This window comes from Bidens hawaiensis, unplaced genomic scaffold (genome assembly GCF_021521415.1).
Source record: "Bidens hawaiensis isolate Kalapana, Puna unplaced genomic scaffold, B.hawaiensis_p1.1 tig00054304_1, whole genome shotgun sequence".
NCBI lineage: Eukaryota > Viridiplantae > Streptophyta > Magnoliopsida > Asterales > Asteraceae > Bidens > Bidens hawaiensis.
Window position 1 is genome coordinate 18,567 of NW_027499804.1, and position 17,197 is coordinate 35,763.

Sequence of the window (17,197 nt, forward strand, 5' to 3'; positions counted from 1 at the left end):
TAATGAACGATTTCTAATTATAAATGTACCTTAAACGAGTCGAACCACGAACACGGTTAAGCCTTGATGTTGTTTTGGTACGTCACGACGATCTAGCATCAACGGGTTCGAGTTTCCACCTTCGGATCTAGGCTCAGGTTTTAGGATGGTGTTTGTGTATGTTTTCCAAGATGTAGGCTATGGTGTAGAGATGGATAAAAATGAAAAGGTTTAGGGTTTAAGGCTTATTTATACTTCCTTAAGCCCATGGACCTAAGGCCCATTCTATTATTTTATTCCATCTTTTAAAGTCCAGGCCCATCATCTTATAGTTTATTTATCTAGACTGATAACGACGCCCTATAAAATAAACGAAATTTATTTTATTAATTCTTTCAAAAGCAGGATGTTACAGTTCTTAGTTTATTTAATCAAACATTACGCCAATAAGAATTTTCAACTACTTTTAAAATAATATATTGGTGTTAAATAATCTCAACTATCACCTTTTGGCCACTATCGATCATAACTAACGAAATGACTAATGACAATCCCACCTTTTATCATTTTTTTCTACCAATGAACCCCGACTAACGAAATCCTAACGTCGTTAGTTTTCATGATATGACATTATTATTTGACATTTATGTGGCATGCTTATGTGACATATTGCACTGCCACCACAACCACCACCATGGCAGTCACCACCACCAGTTTCCAAAAAATATTAAGATATTTTATATATGTTTTATTGGGTGTATTTTGACTTTTAAAGTCAAGCCAACATGTTTAAAAAAGAAGATAAATTATTAATATGAATCTTGTCACTTAACTTCTAGAGTTCACATGATACTTCAATGAAGCAAAAGATAATACAAGCTTTAACCTTGATGGCTCTTCCTGTCAAATATGAAGTTGATATTATGACTCATTTATAAATAGTCCATTACAAAGCATGATCGCAAAGAAATTGTGTATACATGTTGTATCTTCTTTATCAGAAGAATTATATTTTGAGGATACAATGGAGCTAAAATAACATTCATCTTCTGTCAAGGTATTCATAAAATTCTGTCAAGGTTATGTCGGACTGCGCGAACCCGTTAGAATGATTACAAAAACACAATGCAATAAATTTCAGACGACTTTTAACCCATGTGACCCTTTTAGGGCCATGTTTTATTCTTTCTTCTAGTAGTGTTTATTAGATCTTGTAAATGTAGAAAGTTTTCTAAAAGTATATATATATATATATATATATATATATAGTTACCGGGGATGGATCTTGCGAGAAGTGATATTACAGCGAGAAGTGCGAGAAGTTAAGGTATAACTTCATTACTGCCTAATTTTACTCCCTTTCATATGATGTTACATACATATATGTAGGTTGGTTGTATTTATGTCTTAATTACACATTCAAACCTACATACAAATATATAAATGTACCGAGCCACATTCAAACCTATGTACCTACACACATACAACCATACATACACATATACAAACATACGTACCTACACACATACATATGCACCTACACAACGCACCTACACATAAGAAAGAGAGTGAAATTAGGGATTAATGGAGTTACACATTCACTTCTCGCTGTAAAAAAACTTCTGAAATGATCAAATACCTATATATATATATAATATATATATATATATAAACGAAAACATAAAAATCTTACGTGTTGCGATGTGGTCGCTCCCCCTTTTTTTGGAGTCACCAGACTTGCTTGATTTTTAAATGGAGGCTTCTCATGCATTTGACCCGAATTCATGTGTATGGGTCTTACCAAACCCAGATATTCCTTAAACGGGTTATAACATCTCATTAAATTAAAAACTAATCTCACCAAATTTTTGATATAAAAATCCTAAAAAGTAGGGTTATACTAAAAATTAATATATGATTTATTTAAAAAAGATATATATTATTTATAATTAAAAAAACCAATTTTATAGTAAAAAAATAAACGGGTCTTGGGTCTCATCAAACTCATATAGCTTCGGGGTTATAACATCTCATTTATTTGTGAACCAATTTATCATCAAATATATATTGTTAACTTTCATACAATAAAAATAATAAAAATTCAAAATATAAATAAATATTAGAAACAAATAATATAAAACAATCCCCGTAAATAAGCGAAACATTTAAAAGCTCTATGGTTGTTTCTTACATTTAATCAAGCCACCATATTGTTTTATTTGTAAATGAAGACTTTTCATTCATTTTACCCGAATTCACGGTATGGGTCTCACCATACCCAGATAACCTTAAACGAGTTATAACATCTCACTATTCTAAAAATAAATCTCACCAAGTATATGATATGCAAATCGTATAAAATAGGATATACTAAATATTTATATCCAGTTTTTTTTAGAAAAATATTATTTATAAAAAGAAAAAAATTTATAGTAAAAAAATAAGCGGGTCATGGGTCTCATCAAACCCAATAAACGGGTTAAACATGTTAGGTATTTGTGAAACTATTTCATCATCAAACCTTATGTATATTATTAAATTTTATTACAATAAATAAAATTAAAATGCAAAAATGAAGAGATGTCAAAGGGGTTTCTTACTCCCCAAAAAAATCTTCATACATCTCTATATAAACGCTGGTTTATCAAGAAGACGCAAGAAAAGCACTTCGAATTGTTGATTAATCGCCAGAGATGAAACTATGAATATTAGACACGAAAAGAAGCATAACCCCCGTAATACGGGGGATAAAAACTAGTATATATATATATATACATATAACACAAGTTGTTTATCGTTGACAATAAATAACTGGCGTCTATATAACACAATTAATATTATAGTTATCAATAAGTTATAAAATAATTATATTTATGAAATTTTTTTTATCAAGGTAGCACTATACTTAAGTATACACAAGTCTGGTTAAATTTTGGATCACATACCTATTTTTACACGAATTCATTATATATTTTAATTACTTTTAAATCAAATATATATTAATTTTGGTATATTCCTACTTTATAGGATTTTTGTATCAAATATTTGGTGAGATTAGTTTTTAATTTAATGAGATTTTATAACCCGTTTAAAGACTGTCTGGGTTTGGTAAGACCCATACCCGTGAATTCGGGTCAAACGCATGAGAAGCCTACATTTAAAAATCAAGCAAATCTAGTGACTTCAAAAAAAGGGGGAGCGACCACATCGCGACACGTATGATTTTTATGTTTTCGTTTATATATATTACTAGTTTGATCCTCCCGTGTTACGGGAGTTTATTTAAAGTTTTTTTTAATCGTTTTGCTATTTTATGATGATTTATTTTATTTTTTAACGTAGTTCTATTTTAATTTAATTTAATACATATATATTAGTTTGTTATTATATTTTTTAACGTTTGGGTTTTATGAGTTGAGATGTTTAGGTTTTTTAGATTTTTAACGAACAAACATAAACGAACACGAGCATGTTGATTTTTTTAAATGTACAAATATGAACACAAATATTTGTCTAATGAAAAAAAAGGGCGTTGATGTAGTTGACAATGGTGGGTAGTATCGTAAGTTAATCGACGATGGAAATGATAGACCATCAACGGAGAACATGTAAAACAGATAAATTAAATTAGGATTTGATGATTAAAGTGTTTATCAATAAATGAGATCTTATAACCCATTTGAGGGCTATTAGAGTTTGGTAAAACCCATAACCCGTGAAAATTATTCTTTGTTGATTCAGGGCCGACCCAACCATTTTGGTGGCCTAAAGCGAAGTAAAAATATGAGGCCATTTCGTAATTTTTTATTCTACATTGGTGTGTTTTATTATGTTGTGAATTGAGTAGAACTTTGAATTAAAATAATGTTATTAAGTTATAAAAATCAACTATATAAAGAACAAAGGAAAGTTGTGCAAAACAATTATAGTCAATGAATTCATATTTCATATGTTCAAATTAATCTAATTTTATTAAGATATCGTCTTGCATACATCCTGTTCTTTCAAAATAATTTAATATTTAATTTCATAAAAGGTTGATTTTGATTAATTTTATTCGCCTACAAAAAAATGGGCTGCAAAAAACCACATTGCAGAAAATAAAACAATAGAGAAAAAAAAAGAAAATAAATGCAGTGAGAAGGTATTAAACCTTTGACCATAGGGATATAAAACAAGAGTCCTACCATCAATCCAAGATGACATTTGTATATCTAGTCCATGTACTTGTTATATATATATAAACTAGTTTTTTTCTATAAATTGAGGGCCTTTTTATTGTTTGATTATGAAATAGTTTTACAAATAAATGAGATGTTATAACCCATTTAAAGACTATCCGGGCTAGGTAAGACCCATACCCGCGAATACGGGTCAAATGCATGAGAAGACTCCATTTATAAATCAAGCAATCTGATGACTTTAGAGAATGAGGGGAACAATCTGAGAGCGACACATAGAATTTTATAGTAGGTAATTATATAGATAGATAGATTATAGATGTGGTGATTACTCGACTCCCTCCCTCTCGTTGCTAGTTTGTTTCTCTTTTATTTTTATCTTTATTCTTTTAGGGCTTACTAAGTTAATAAAATTATATTTTGATACTTAAAGTTTGAATAAAAAAAATTATTTAGCCCCAATCGTTATAAAGTTTCAAACTTCTCATATGATCCAATAATTTTTATAAGGTTTCATATTTAAAAATTTCACATAAAAAATATAAAATCATTTTAGGCCCTTGGAGATAAGAGCCTAGGCCGGGGGAGAGACTCGCCCACCCTTGAAGCCAGGTGAAAATTCTTAAAATTTAATTTTAATAGAATATATATATATATATATATATATATATATATATATATATATATATATATATATATATATATATATATGTTTGGGTTTAAATTATATGGATAAAGATAGAGATGCGAATGCTTAAATTACATTTGACCATGAACAAATACTAAATAAAAACATGTTTTTTTATAACTTACATAGATAAAGACACATATGTGAATGCTTAAATTACATTTGAATATAAACATTTTTTATAAAAAAATATATTATTTTTATTTAAATTAGAGATAGGGTTGGTATTATCTAAGAACTCTAATAAAATTAAGAACTCTTAGGAACTCTAAACAACCAAACATTTTTTTTAATTTTTTTTATATATTAATATTGTTTAAGAGTAGTCTTATCATATTTTATACAAAAAATTTTGTATACATATATTAATCACAAGTTTACATATGTATAAAATTTATGTACTAACAAATTTACATAGGTGTAAAACAAAACATGGATATGTATAAAAACTAACTTTCAAAATTGTAATCGAAAAGATAGATATAAAAAAATGATAAAACCACACTCAAGTAACACTAACATACAAAAAAATTTATAAAAAACGTTAGTATTCAAGGGTTCCCTCAAGTTCTCAAATAATTTATGTGTTTTGTAATGATATTCATCATATAGAGATATAGATAGTTATAGATGTGATCGTGTGAATGATTTCAAACTACATTTAACCAGAAGAAAAAAAGTCAAACTGGGCCTTAAGTTCATGAACAATCTCTCCAAAAAGCCCTTTTGTAACAATATTTTCCCGCCCAAATAATATTGTCATCAAAGCAATATAAAACGACCTGAAGCCTCATATCTCGGTAAACAAATCAAACCCTAAAAATCTCTTTCTTGCTAACTGGGTATGTGTTACATCCGATCTATATATATTTTGATGTGTTAACAACCCATTTCTGGCATGATTTTGACGTAATTTGTTTTTTTTGTTGTTTAATTTTGCAGTATTTAATTATGAAAGGAGGCAAATCCACCGGTGCTGCCAAGAAAACCGATGTCAAGTTACTAGTTATAATTTAAAATATTTGGGCTAAACTATATATTAAATTATTATAAGTTACTAGTTATAATTTAAAATTAAAAATGAAAATTTATAGATTTGCAAAACCGAAACATAAGCTCCGTTTCTACAAAATAAAAAAAAATAAAAAAAATTCAATTCATTGGTTTTTGTTTCGGTTTGGTTTCTTTGGTTTTGGATCGGTTTTTTCGGTTTCATGCACATCCTTACATTTAAGTTTCTCTCATTTGATCATGATTTTGGTACTTGTTAGGTTGGCTGTGAAGAAAACTGCAGCTAAGGGGAAAGCTGCCAAGGATCCTAACAAGCCTAAGAGACCTGCTAGTGCATTCTTCGTGTTCATGTACGTAATAAATAATACTTTTAGTAAACATGTAATTGCACCGTTTACGTTCTGTTTTTGGTGATTATTAAGTTTTTGAAAATGTTTGTTTTTGTTTGATTTATGACAGGGAGGAGTTTAGGAAGCAGTTCAAAGAAGAGAATCCTGAAAACAAATCTGTTGCTGTTGTGAGTGATTATCCTTTATTTTTTGGTTTAGACGATCATATCGTTCGGTATTTTGTGTTTAGCTTTTGATTTCATTTTTACATGTGAATGATTAACAGGTTGGGAAAGCTGGTGGTGCAAAATGGAAGTCCATGTCAGATGCTGTGAGTAGCACTTTCTTCAACATGATTAGTTTTTAGAGGCAAACTTTACAATTTGCATAATTAACCAAAATAGCTTTTAACTCTTTATATATAAATCATTTTGACTGCTGCACATATTTTAATGACAAAGAAAACTAGTCACAATAAGCATCATTTGGTAAGGTTTGCACATAATCTACATGTCTGGTATTGATTGGTTTTTTTCTGTTAAACGGTTTCGTATCAGTCACTTTTATGTATTTGATAAAAAATATCACCATTTAATTTGGTAGTATATTTAGTCAACGAGGCTATTCTTGTGATTTTCTCACAAGTTGTATATTCTACGGAAGTGATTGACTTAAGTATAAAGTTTTGACTTTAAAATTGAACTGATTGTAACTTATAGCGAAATGATATAGCACACATGCTTCTCTTATTGATTCGTTGCAACTTCGAAAAATAGGAAAAAGCACCTTATGTGGCCAAAGCCGAGAAAAGGAAGACCGAGTATGAGAAGAACATGACAGCCTACAGCAAAAAGCTGGTAACTTTTGTTGATTGTACATCTTTAATCATTGGGATTGCTTTACTAATTATATGTTTGTTGCAATGAAATAGGCTGCAGGTGGTAATGATGAGGATGATGATTCTGACAAGTCAAAGTCCGAGGTCAACAACGAGGAAGAAGGCAGTGATGATGTATGTTGTTTAAACTTCAAACCCCAAGTGCCCATTTTTGTTTTACTAATATATGTTTTTAAGCAAATTGTTATAAAATCACATGATTTGATAATGTTTCTTTTGTATTTTGTAGGAGGAAGATGAGGACTGAACCGTGAAACATGAACAAGGAAGGATTTGCCTGTTGATTGTTTGATAATCTGAATTTAGATGTTATGTAATGGCTATGTTTAGATTCGTGTTCTGGCTACAGAAGACAAGTGAGTAGATTAGTTAGGTTTTATGGTTCTGCACTAGGGAAAGACGTTAATCTTAGGTTTTTGTATCTTCTAAAGCATGCCCTGTTTGGGGGTTTTCTGTTGGAAAAAAAGTTATCTTTGGCTGGTGCATCTTTCTGTTTGCTTGAGTTTGGCTTTGTTCTGTTTGCTGTACAATTTTTGATGTGCTTCATTTTGCTCTGTTTACTGGTTTGACCGTAAACCGGAGCTCTATCTGGTTCAGTTGGCAAAGGTTGAGCCAGCCCTGATTGGGCTTGCTGTTTTGTGAGTGTTTTTCTTACTAATTTTTTTGATTACAAGATTTGAACTTGAAACATCGCTTACACAGATGTGGTGTTTGTAAGTAAAATGCTGGTGTTATTGTATTGTAGTTACGGGTAGCTAATACTCTTCTGTTAAAAAGTAAGTTTTTTATATGCATATTGAATTTTAAAAATCCAAAGTATTGTTTATCGGCCGATAATAATCGATATTGACAAGTTTAGCCAATGGCACTCATAACTTTTTACCTTTGTTGCTGATGTCCAGTTGATATTAAGTGTATATTGAGTAAGTTTATGGTAGTTATGCTAATGGGTTTGCCTAAGATTACCTGTCTAACTCAATGTCGTTGTGTGTCTGGTCTGTAGATTTCGTGCTAAGTTTGCTTCGAAAAATTACAAACGTTTTGGTCATCAGGCCTAAAAGGGCAGGTTTTCATGGGCCACCATTTACATTAACTTATTTGAATATGTATTTAAGCATAAAATATAGTACTTACTACAAAATATAAAGAACAGACAGCTCCATTTCTGTTATTTACCTCGTCATGAGTGTATATACCTGTCTTTTTCTTCTTTTACTAAATTCTTCATCAGATAGTTATAAACGCATACGAAATAGAGATATTATGAATACAGACAGTTTAATACCGCTGAGGATCAATGCTATTAGAACAACTCGAACTGGTTTCGACTCTCTCAAAGACTAAACCTTTTCATTTTCCACAATCTTCGTGTGCTTCTTCTTTTTCTTTCGAGTACCAGAAACAAACAGCTTTGGCATATCTGTCAAGATCAAATTCTCAAAACTCTGTATCTGCAGCAAGGTTACAGGAATCTCCTCTAGTTGTCTGCAACACCTAATATCTAAGGTATGGAGTTTATGCATTGTTCCACCATCTGCGGTCCAAATTTTTAGCTTTTCCAGCTTCCAAAGCTTCAAAACTTGAAGCGCAGGGAACCCGTCTTCAGGATAACACATGTCTTCTCCCACATAAGAGTCAGCTAAAAGCCTTAGAACGATCAAGCTCGGCAGCTGAGATAGTGTCGGCATGGGATCCTTTTCTAGCCGCGAGACCGATAAAGTAAGGACTTTGAGTGCAGGCGGCATCTTGTACCAATCAATAGGCTTATGCAAACTTCTTAATAGGTACAGTTGAGATAGATGTTCAAGACTTGAAAAAGGTTTAACAATGAGTTCCGATGGCTTGCCCATTTTGTCCTTGGATCTTAATCTTAGAGACCGATGGCTAGACTGAAGAAGTATGCACCCGCCTTAACATCGAGCGGGGCGGGTCAACCCACAAGATATAGACAAGAGACTTGAAATCAGGATGTCATGAAGACACAAAGCCAAAACCTATGCGCGTGGCGCATATCACATATGCTCACGCATATCACATATGCTCACGCATCACATATGCTCACGCGTATCACATATGCTCACGCATATCACATCTGCGCGTGGCGCATCTGCGTGTGGCGCATATCACATATGCTCACGCATCATATATGCTCACGCATATCACATCTGCGCGTGGCGCATCTGCACGTGGCGCATATCACATATGCTCACGCATATTACATATGCTTGCGCATATCGCATCTGCGCATGAAACATCTGCGCGTGAGAATAAAGAGAAGACCTCGCGCATCCCCAGGATAGGCGCATATCATACATGCACATAATCAACCACGTCCTTATCCAAATCAGGATAAGGACAACCATGATTGTGCTCATCAGACAACCTTCCAGAAGGTATCCTTTAAGGAATAAAGAATATGCTGATGTTGACAGCTGCCAATGAAGGGTGGACAACTCAGCAAAACCCATGTGCTACCACGTGATTGCACATGGGTCAAGTGAAATACCTTGGTCAGAGAATAATCAATGAAAAAGCACCAGGTGTCCTAAGGACACGTGGCGCGAAGCAATAGGAGGAGGCCAAAAAGGCCCTAATTGGGTCTGAGCCCAATCATTGGAAACCCTAACACTATAAATACCACACCACCTCCACAAGGGGAGGTAAGCAAGAAAATACATTCTAAATCCTTACTCACTTTTACATTCTTATCATCTTCTCCTACAATATCTTATTCTCACACCGGAGGGTTACCCCAAAGAGGACCCCTCTGTCCCTTTCTGAGGGGTAAGTTCACGGTGCTGCTCGTTTTGTAGGTGGAAGAATTCATACTCCGGAAAACCATCGGTGATATAGCATACTCATACCCGAGGAAAGTTGATCGTCTACTAGTAAGTCGATCCACGTTTCTGTTGGGTTTTAAACAAGTTTATCAAAGTCAAGTTAACCATATTTAACTAGAAAACGCAACGGAAGCTTATATCTTAATACTTGTTAAAGAACATACCATTATGTTAAAACTAAAACCCAATGAACAAGGATCAATATTACAAGAACAATATGCTCACAAAATGTAAATGTACCTCCTTATACCTTATAGGAAGATGTAGGTTGTTGAAGGGGATGATGAATGAAAGGCAAGCCTCCAAAGAAGAAAACCTCAAGAGAGTGATACCCCAAGCCTTTTGCAACAACACCAAGTTATTTGCTAGGATTCTTGAACACCAAAACAAGCTCACCAAGCTCTCCCAAAATGCCAAGGTTGGCCGTGAGTTTTAGGAGAGGGAAGGAGAGAGTTTTTGATTCAAAACTTGAATTCAAAATGGAGAGAGGAGTGATGCTTTGCATGTGTTGTGATTGGAGATGTATAAAGGAGATGTCAACACAAAAGGACAAAATAATAAATGGACAAACCATCCACCCACATGGGGTGGCCGGTTTTGTTATTTTTTTTTTTTTTTTTTTTTTTTTTTGTTTTAACATTTAAATATCTCCATCTCTTATTTTATAAAACTCATTTTTATAAAATGCACATACATTTATGTAATTATTTAACCAATTAAATAATTAATTTATATAAACAAATTATCCAGATAATTTATTTAAATCCTCAAGTGTGTTTGTTTAGAAAACCAATTTTCTAAACACGTAGTGTTCGGTATTCATTTAAATGATCAAATCATTAAAAGAATACATTTGGTGTCGTCTAGCTTGTTATTGGGTATGACCCGACTTGGATCAAACACAGTTAGCCACATTAGTATAATTATGTGTCTCGGGCATACGTAATTCCAACAATCTCCCACTTGCACGAGATACATAGAAAATTAATGCAAGTGGTGAATACCGCCTAACAACAGTTCACCACCCCTAATGTGTTTGACGAAGTGCCATTCAATAACATCATCCCTTCAAGTCCCTTACTTGATATGATTTAGGTGAATCTATCATTATATCCCTTTGTTACTAGATGTCATGTTGAATCTAAGAGACATAGGTGATCATTCTCTTTACAATTCAACTTTATCAGGCCTTAGACATCTAAACTCTCAACACATAAGAGGAACAAATTCCGTCTTGACTGTATACGCCTCTCACTATCACTTTATACTCCACCTGAGCTCATCCTTATGTACCATCTTTTACGAATAGCGAAGGGGAGAGTCAAAGTGTAATACTTGGTGAAAATCAAGACCCAATATACATCTCAGGTCTAAGGATAATATGAAATTCTCCTTTACTCAAAATTACTAATGATCAAGTCAATCGACTCCATGTAGTAATATTGAGAGCGGGTCAGTCCAATATTTGTATCCCACAAATATCTATGAACCTTGGCAGCAAACCTATGCTCCATATTCATTCCTTATGAATATCCACCAATCCTAGTTCATAATAGTCTTGCTTCATATTTGTTCCCACAAATGTGATCGACTACGGACTTTTAGAATAAGATAACTTATTCATGGATTAAACATGCAAAATTAGAATTTAACTCAAGATTCCATAATCATATAAAAGTTAAATTACAAAAGTCTTTTAAACGTAAATACAAAATAGATCAAATCCAATTACTAGAATATCGAAGTCCTAAGCCACTCGCATGACGCTCATGTTTCGGTCTTTCTAGGAGCTTCGTGAATGGATCCGCAAGATTTTGATCAGTTCCAACTTTGCGAATACATATCTTTCCCTTTTCAACTTCATCCCTTATGTAGTTGAATCTCCGCTCTATGTGCCTTGTCTTTTGGTGTGAACGAGGTTCCTTGATTTGTGCAATCGCACCCTCGTTGTCACAAAAGATTTCTAGGGGGTCTTGAATGGAAGAGACCACCCCTAGATCAGTAATGAATTTCTTCAACCATGCAGCTTCCTGAGCTGCTAATGAAGCGGCGATGTATTCTGATTCTGTAGTGGACAATGCTACCACTTCCTGTTTTGAGCTCTTCCAAGAGACAGCTCCTCCATTAAGAGTGAACACATACCCAGACTGTGATCGAGAATCATCTCGATCAGTTTGGAAGCTCGCATCCGTGTAACCTTTTATAGCGAGTTCCTCCTCACCAGATCCATATATCAGAAACATATCCTTAGTCCTCCTAAGGTATTTCAATATGTTCTTAACAGCCATCCAATGACTGTCTCCTGGATTCTGTTGGTATCTGCTTGTCATGCTCAAAGCGCATGACACATCCGGTCTAGTACATATCATCGCATACATGATGGATCCTATAGCAGAAGCATATGGGATTTGTTTCATCATGTCTTGCTCACCCTTTGAGCTTGGACATTGAGCTGAACTCAATATGGTCCCTCTTTGAATAGGTACAAAACCTTTCTTGGAGTTTTCCATCTTGAACCTTTTCAAGATTTTATCAATGTATGTACTTTGGTTCAAACCTATCAAGCGCCTTGACCTATCCCTATAGATCTTTATTCCCAAAATATAGGCAGCTTCACCAAGATCCTTGATGGAAAATCTACTTCCAAGCCAAGCCTTAACGCTTTCCATGGTTGGAATGTCATTTCCAAATAGTAGAATGTCATCGACATACAATACTAAGAAGGTAATTATACTCCCACTAGCCTTTTTATACACACAAGCCTCATCAGCGTTCTTGATGAACCCAAAATTTTTGATTTCTTCATCAAAACGATGATTCCAAGTTCTAGATGCTTGTTTCAATCCATAGATTGATTTCTTTAACTTGCATACCTTTTTAGGATGTTTCGGATCGACAAAACCCTCAGGCTGAACCATATAGACATCTTCCTCAAGATATCCATTTAGGAAAGCGGTCTTGACATCCATTTGCCAAATTTCATAATCATAATGTGCGGCTATGGCAAATAATATCCTAATAGACTTTAGCATTGCCACAGGCGAAAAAGTTTCATCATAATCAACCCCTTGAGTTTGAGTGAAACCTTTAGCTACAAGTCTTGCTTTATAAGTATCCAAGTTTCCATGCATATCCGTTTTTCTTTTGAAAACCCACTTACTTCCAACAGCTTTGGAGTTGAGTGGTGGTTCAACCAATTCCCAAACTTGGTTGTCATACATGGATTGCATCTCAACGTTCATGGCTTCAAGCCATTTGTCACAATCATTCTTGGACATTGCATCACGGTATGTGGTTGGTTCATCCGAATCTACCACGTAGCAACCTTCTACAAAAAATCCATATTTTTCAGGTGGATTGCTAATTCTACCAGATCTGCGAACGTTTTGTGTGTTTTGATCAACCACTTGATCACTTTCAACAACCTCTTGTTGAGTGCTAGTATCAACCAATTGTGTATCATCTTGTGATTCTTGATCCTCATCAAATTTCACTGTTCTACTATTAGTTCCTTCCTCAAGGAACTTAGTTTCCAAGAACTTACCCTTTCGAGCAATAATAACATTTTGCTCACTAGGATCGTAAAAGTAATATCCTAAATCATCTTTAGGATAACCTATAAAGATACACTTAGTGGATCGGACTTCTAATTTGTTTGGGGTGTATTGCTTTACATAAGCTTCACAACCCCAAACTTTTAAGAATGATAGCGATGGAGCCTTTCCATGCCATACTTCAAAAGGTGTCTTCTCCACTTTCTTGGTTGGAGCCATATTCAATATGCGAACAGCGGAAAGTAAAGCATAGCCCCAAAATGATAGAGGTAAAGTGCTTCTAGCCATCATCGATCGAACCATATCTAATAGGGTACGATTTCTCCTTTCAGACACACCATTATGTTGTGGTGTTCCAGGTGGAGTAAGTTGTGAAATAATTCCACAACTCTTAAGATGATCTTGAAAAACACTACTTAGGTATTCACCTCCTCTATCACTACGAAGTACTTTGATTGTGGTTTTGAGTTGTCTTTCTACTTCAGCTTTGAAGTCTTTGAACATTTCAAAAGCTTCATCTTTGTGTTTCATTAAGTACACATAACCATATCGACTATAATCGTCAATAAAGGTAATGAAGTATCTTTCACCATTCCTAGTCATTGGTCTAAAAGGACCACATACATCCGAATGTATGATACCCAATAATTCTTTTGACCTTTCAAAAGTTTTATTAAAGGGTTGCTTTGTCATTTTGCCTTGTAAACAAGATTCACATACATCAAATGAATCAAACTCATTGGTTTCTAGAATACCACTCTTGCGAAGAGTTTGCATGCGATTCTTGCTTATATGTCCAAGGCGACAATGCCAAAGATAGGGATCACCCAAGTCCTTCTTGAGTTTCTTGGTGTTGACATTATACATTGAACTACTATGTGACATACCACTTTGATCTATTTCATATATACCATTCATGGGTATAGCTTTAAAATAAAATATGCCATTCATCAAAACATGAATATCATAATCAATAAACTTAAGATCAAAGCCACATTGTTTTAAAAGGGACACGGAAATAATGTTTCTCCTTAACTTAGGAGCATACAAAACATTTTTCAAAATTACTTCCAAACCACTTGGAAGCTTTAACATGTAGTCTCCTTGAGCTTGGACTTCAACTCTTGCTCCATTGCCCATAAAGAGACTAATGTCCCCTTTGTTGAGTTGCTTACTTCTTTTGAACCCCTGCAACAAATTGCAAATGTGAGTTCCACATCCGGTATCAAGTACCCATGTATTTGAAGAAATAACATTTAGTTCAACATATATAGTAAAGATAATACCTGAGGTTTGCTCCGCATCCCTCTTATCTTTTAACGCTTTGAGATAGGTCGGACAATTTCTTTTCCAATGACCTATCTCTCCACACTCAAAGCATGGATCTTGCGTCGCAACCTTTTGCTTCTTTTCCTTCGGTTTGTAGGGCGTGATGGCTTTCCTCTTTCCCTTTCCTTGGACGTGGCCCTTGCCCTTAGCAACACTTGCTTTGGGGTTGGAGTTATGTCCCCTTTTGCCTTCATTGATTGTTAGAACGGGTAAAACCCTTTTACCCATTCCCGCTTCGGCCGTTCTTAGCATTGCGTGAAGCTCACCAATGCTTTTGTCCCACCCGTTCATGTTATAGTTCATGACAAAGGTTTCAAACCTTTTGGTCAAAGAGTTGAGGATCAAATCCGTAGCCAACTCATTAGAGACGGGACAATTCAACCTACGAAGCTTTTCAATGTAGCTTTTCATCTTTAGGACATAAGATGAGACGCTTTGGGTTTCCTCCATACGACATGCATGAAACGCTCGAACCGTTTCGAAACGTTCCGCTCTAGCTTGTTGAAGGAACATTTCCTTCAATTGAGTTATCATGTCGTATGCCCCATGATGCTCGAAATCCTTTTGGATTTCGGGAATCATAGTTCCCAACATGAGGCAAGAGGCTTGCACCGAATCTTTGGTGTACTTAACCCAATCGTAATAAGCCTCCTCATCTTCCACGTTAGGCTCGTCGGGAATGGGATCGTCTAAGACATATGATATCTCTTCTTGCTTGAGAACTATTCTCAAGTTGCGATACCAATCCATAAAGTTATTATGGTTTAGACGATCCTTTTCAAGGATGGTTCTTAAGGATAGGTTACGGGTGTTATGGGTAGAGGTGTTTGCATTGTTAGCGGCCATCTACAAAATTTAACAAAGTTTTATTTTAGTATTATAAACAATTTAATTATTAATACCCTTTTATTCCAAATTTTAAAATAATAATTAAATTCTAGAATCCAACGATAAATCAAATTTTGGTTAGGTGACCTTTATCCCGTTATTTGATTTAACAAGGTAGTCAACCTTGACAATTGCAACCCTTTGCAACTTCTAGAGGTATGGGACCATTCGAAATCCTTATTTCGTGTTGGCATGTTTATCCCATCAACACCATTGGACCCCATGCTTAGGTGACCTTTATCACATGGTTTCCAATTCAAGTCGTCCTACTTGTATAAACATGTAAGATTAACATACAAGTGGTTAGGTGACCTTTATCCCACAATTATGTTAATATTACCTTAAGTATATTAGTTTGCTCTAAAATGGTTAGGTGACCTTTATCCCATTTAAAGTTTCCTAATACGTTAAGTGTCTTACAAAAGGATGGTGTTAGACTTGTTTCCTTGGTAATTATGAAAAAGGGATTTTTAAGTTTTCCAATATTCTAGTTTGAAAAACATTATGCCATATCCTAACATGCATTTAGTAATATGGCGATTTTGAAAACCAATTTTCAAGGTTCTAGTTATAATAAAACCAATTTTATTATATGTGAGTAATCGCTTAGTTTTAATAAACCCATTTTATTAACTAATTGACGCGATATTACCAAATATATATTAGAACCCGTTTTATGCTAGTTGTCGTTCCTATGTGACGGTTTGGATATCCTAATATCTATCAACCACACATTACATAAAGTAAAACAAACAACCAAGCATACATGCAAAATATAGTCATAACCGAGAACCGCTAAGTTTGACCATACTTGTTAGCCGAAACAAGTATAGGTCATAAGTCTCACCTAAGGGACAAAACATGACACAAGGATGGAATGTTGACTCCCACTTGACCTTGCATCCAAATGCTTCAAGTATCCTTTCCAAGTTGTTTGTGTTCTTGTTGGGCTTGTAAATGGGCTCCAAACTTCCAAAAGTCTTCTTGGGCCCAAGAGTGAAATTTATGGGCTTAATGGGCTTGAATCCCATGATGGGCCGGTGAGGCCCAACAAGCCCAAAATTTGGTCCAAGGCCCAAATCCACCAATTCTTGCATCTTCAATTTTTACAAAATGTATCCTAATACATATTTTTCTAAAACAAAGAAAATGCAACTAATCTATTTATTACATACCAACTTATGAATAAATAAATTACACAAGCCTAAAATATGAATTATTACAACCATATTGAATAATAAATATAACCAACATACACATAACAACAATCAACACATCCAAGGTCTCGGTTTCGGTTATGACACATCCAAACATACCAAATGTTCTAAGCATGCAACCTAAGCAACCAATGCCTAAATACATCAAAAAAAAAGGCAGCCCCCCCCCCCAAAGGAGGCTACGGCTCAACCCCCCCCCCCCCCCAAAATTTTGCAATTTTGATATTTTCAACATCCAAATGTTAGTAATGGTTTCCTAAGATCTTTGCATGCATGTCAAGAT

At 34.4% G+C, this 17,197-nt stretch overlaps 1 protein-coding gene across 2 annotated transcripts; it reads left to right on the forward strand.

The window, feature by feature from the left end:
• The first annotated feature begins 5,637 nt into the window (after positions 1-5,637).
• Positions 5,638-7,757, forward strand: LOC143600566 (HMG1/2-like protein). 2 transcript variants are annotated; one of them, XM_077078219.1, is made up of 8 exons: positions 5,644-5,690; positions 5,791-5,846; positions 6,120-6,209; positions 6,319-6,376; positions 6,475-6,519; positions 6,965-7,045; positions 7,120-7,200; positions 7,316-7,757. In XM_077078219.1, exons 2-8 carry the CDS (start codon positions 5,800-5,802, stop codon positions 7,331-7,333), a joined length of 420 nt encoding a protein of 139 aa, XP_076934334.1. In that variant the 5' UTR covers positions 5,644-5,690; positions 5,791-5,799; the 3' UTR covers positions 7,334-7,757. The 2 variants fall into 2 exon arrangements, with proteins under 2 accessions (XP_076934333.1, XP_076934334.1); XM_077078218.1 differs by having other exon boundaries at positions 5,638-5,690; positions 7,120-7,757.
• The last annotated feature ends 9,440 nt before the right edge of the window (positions 7,758-17,197 follow it).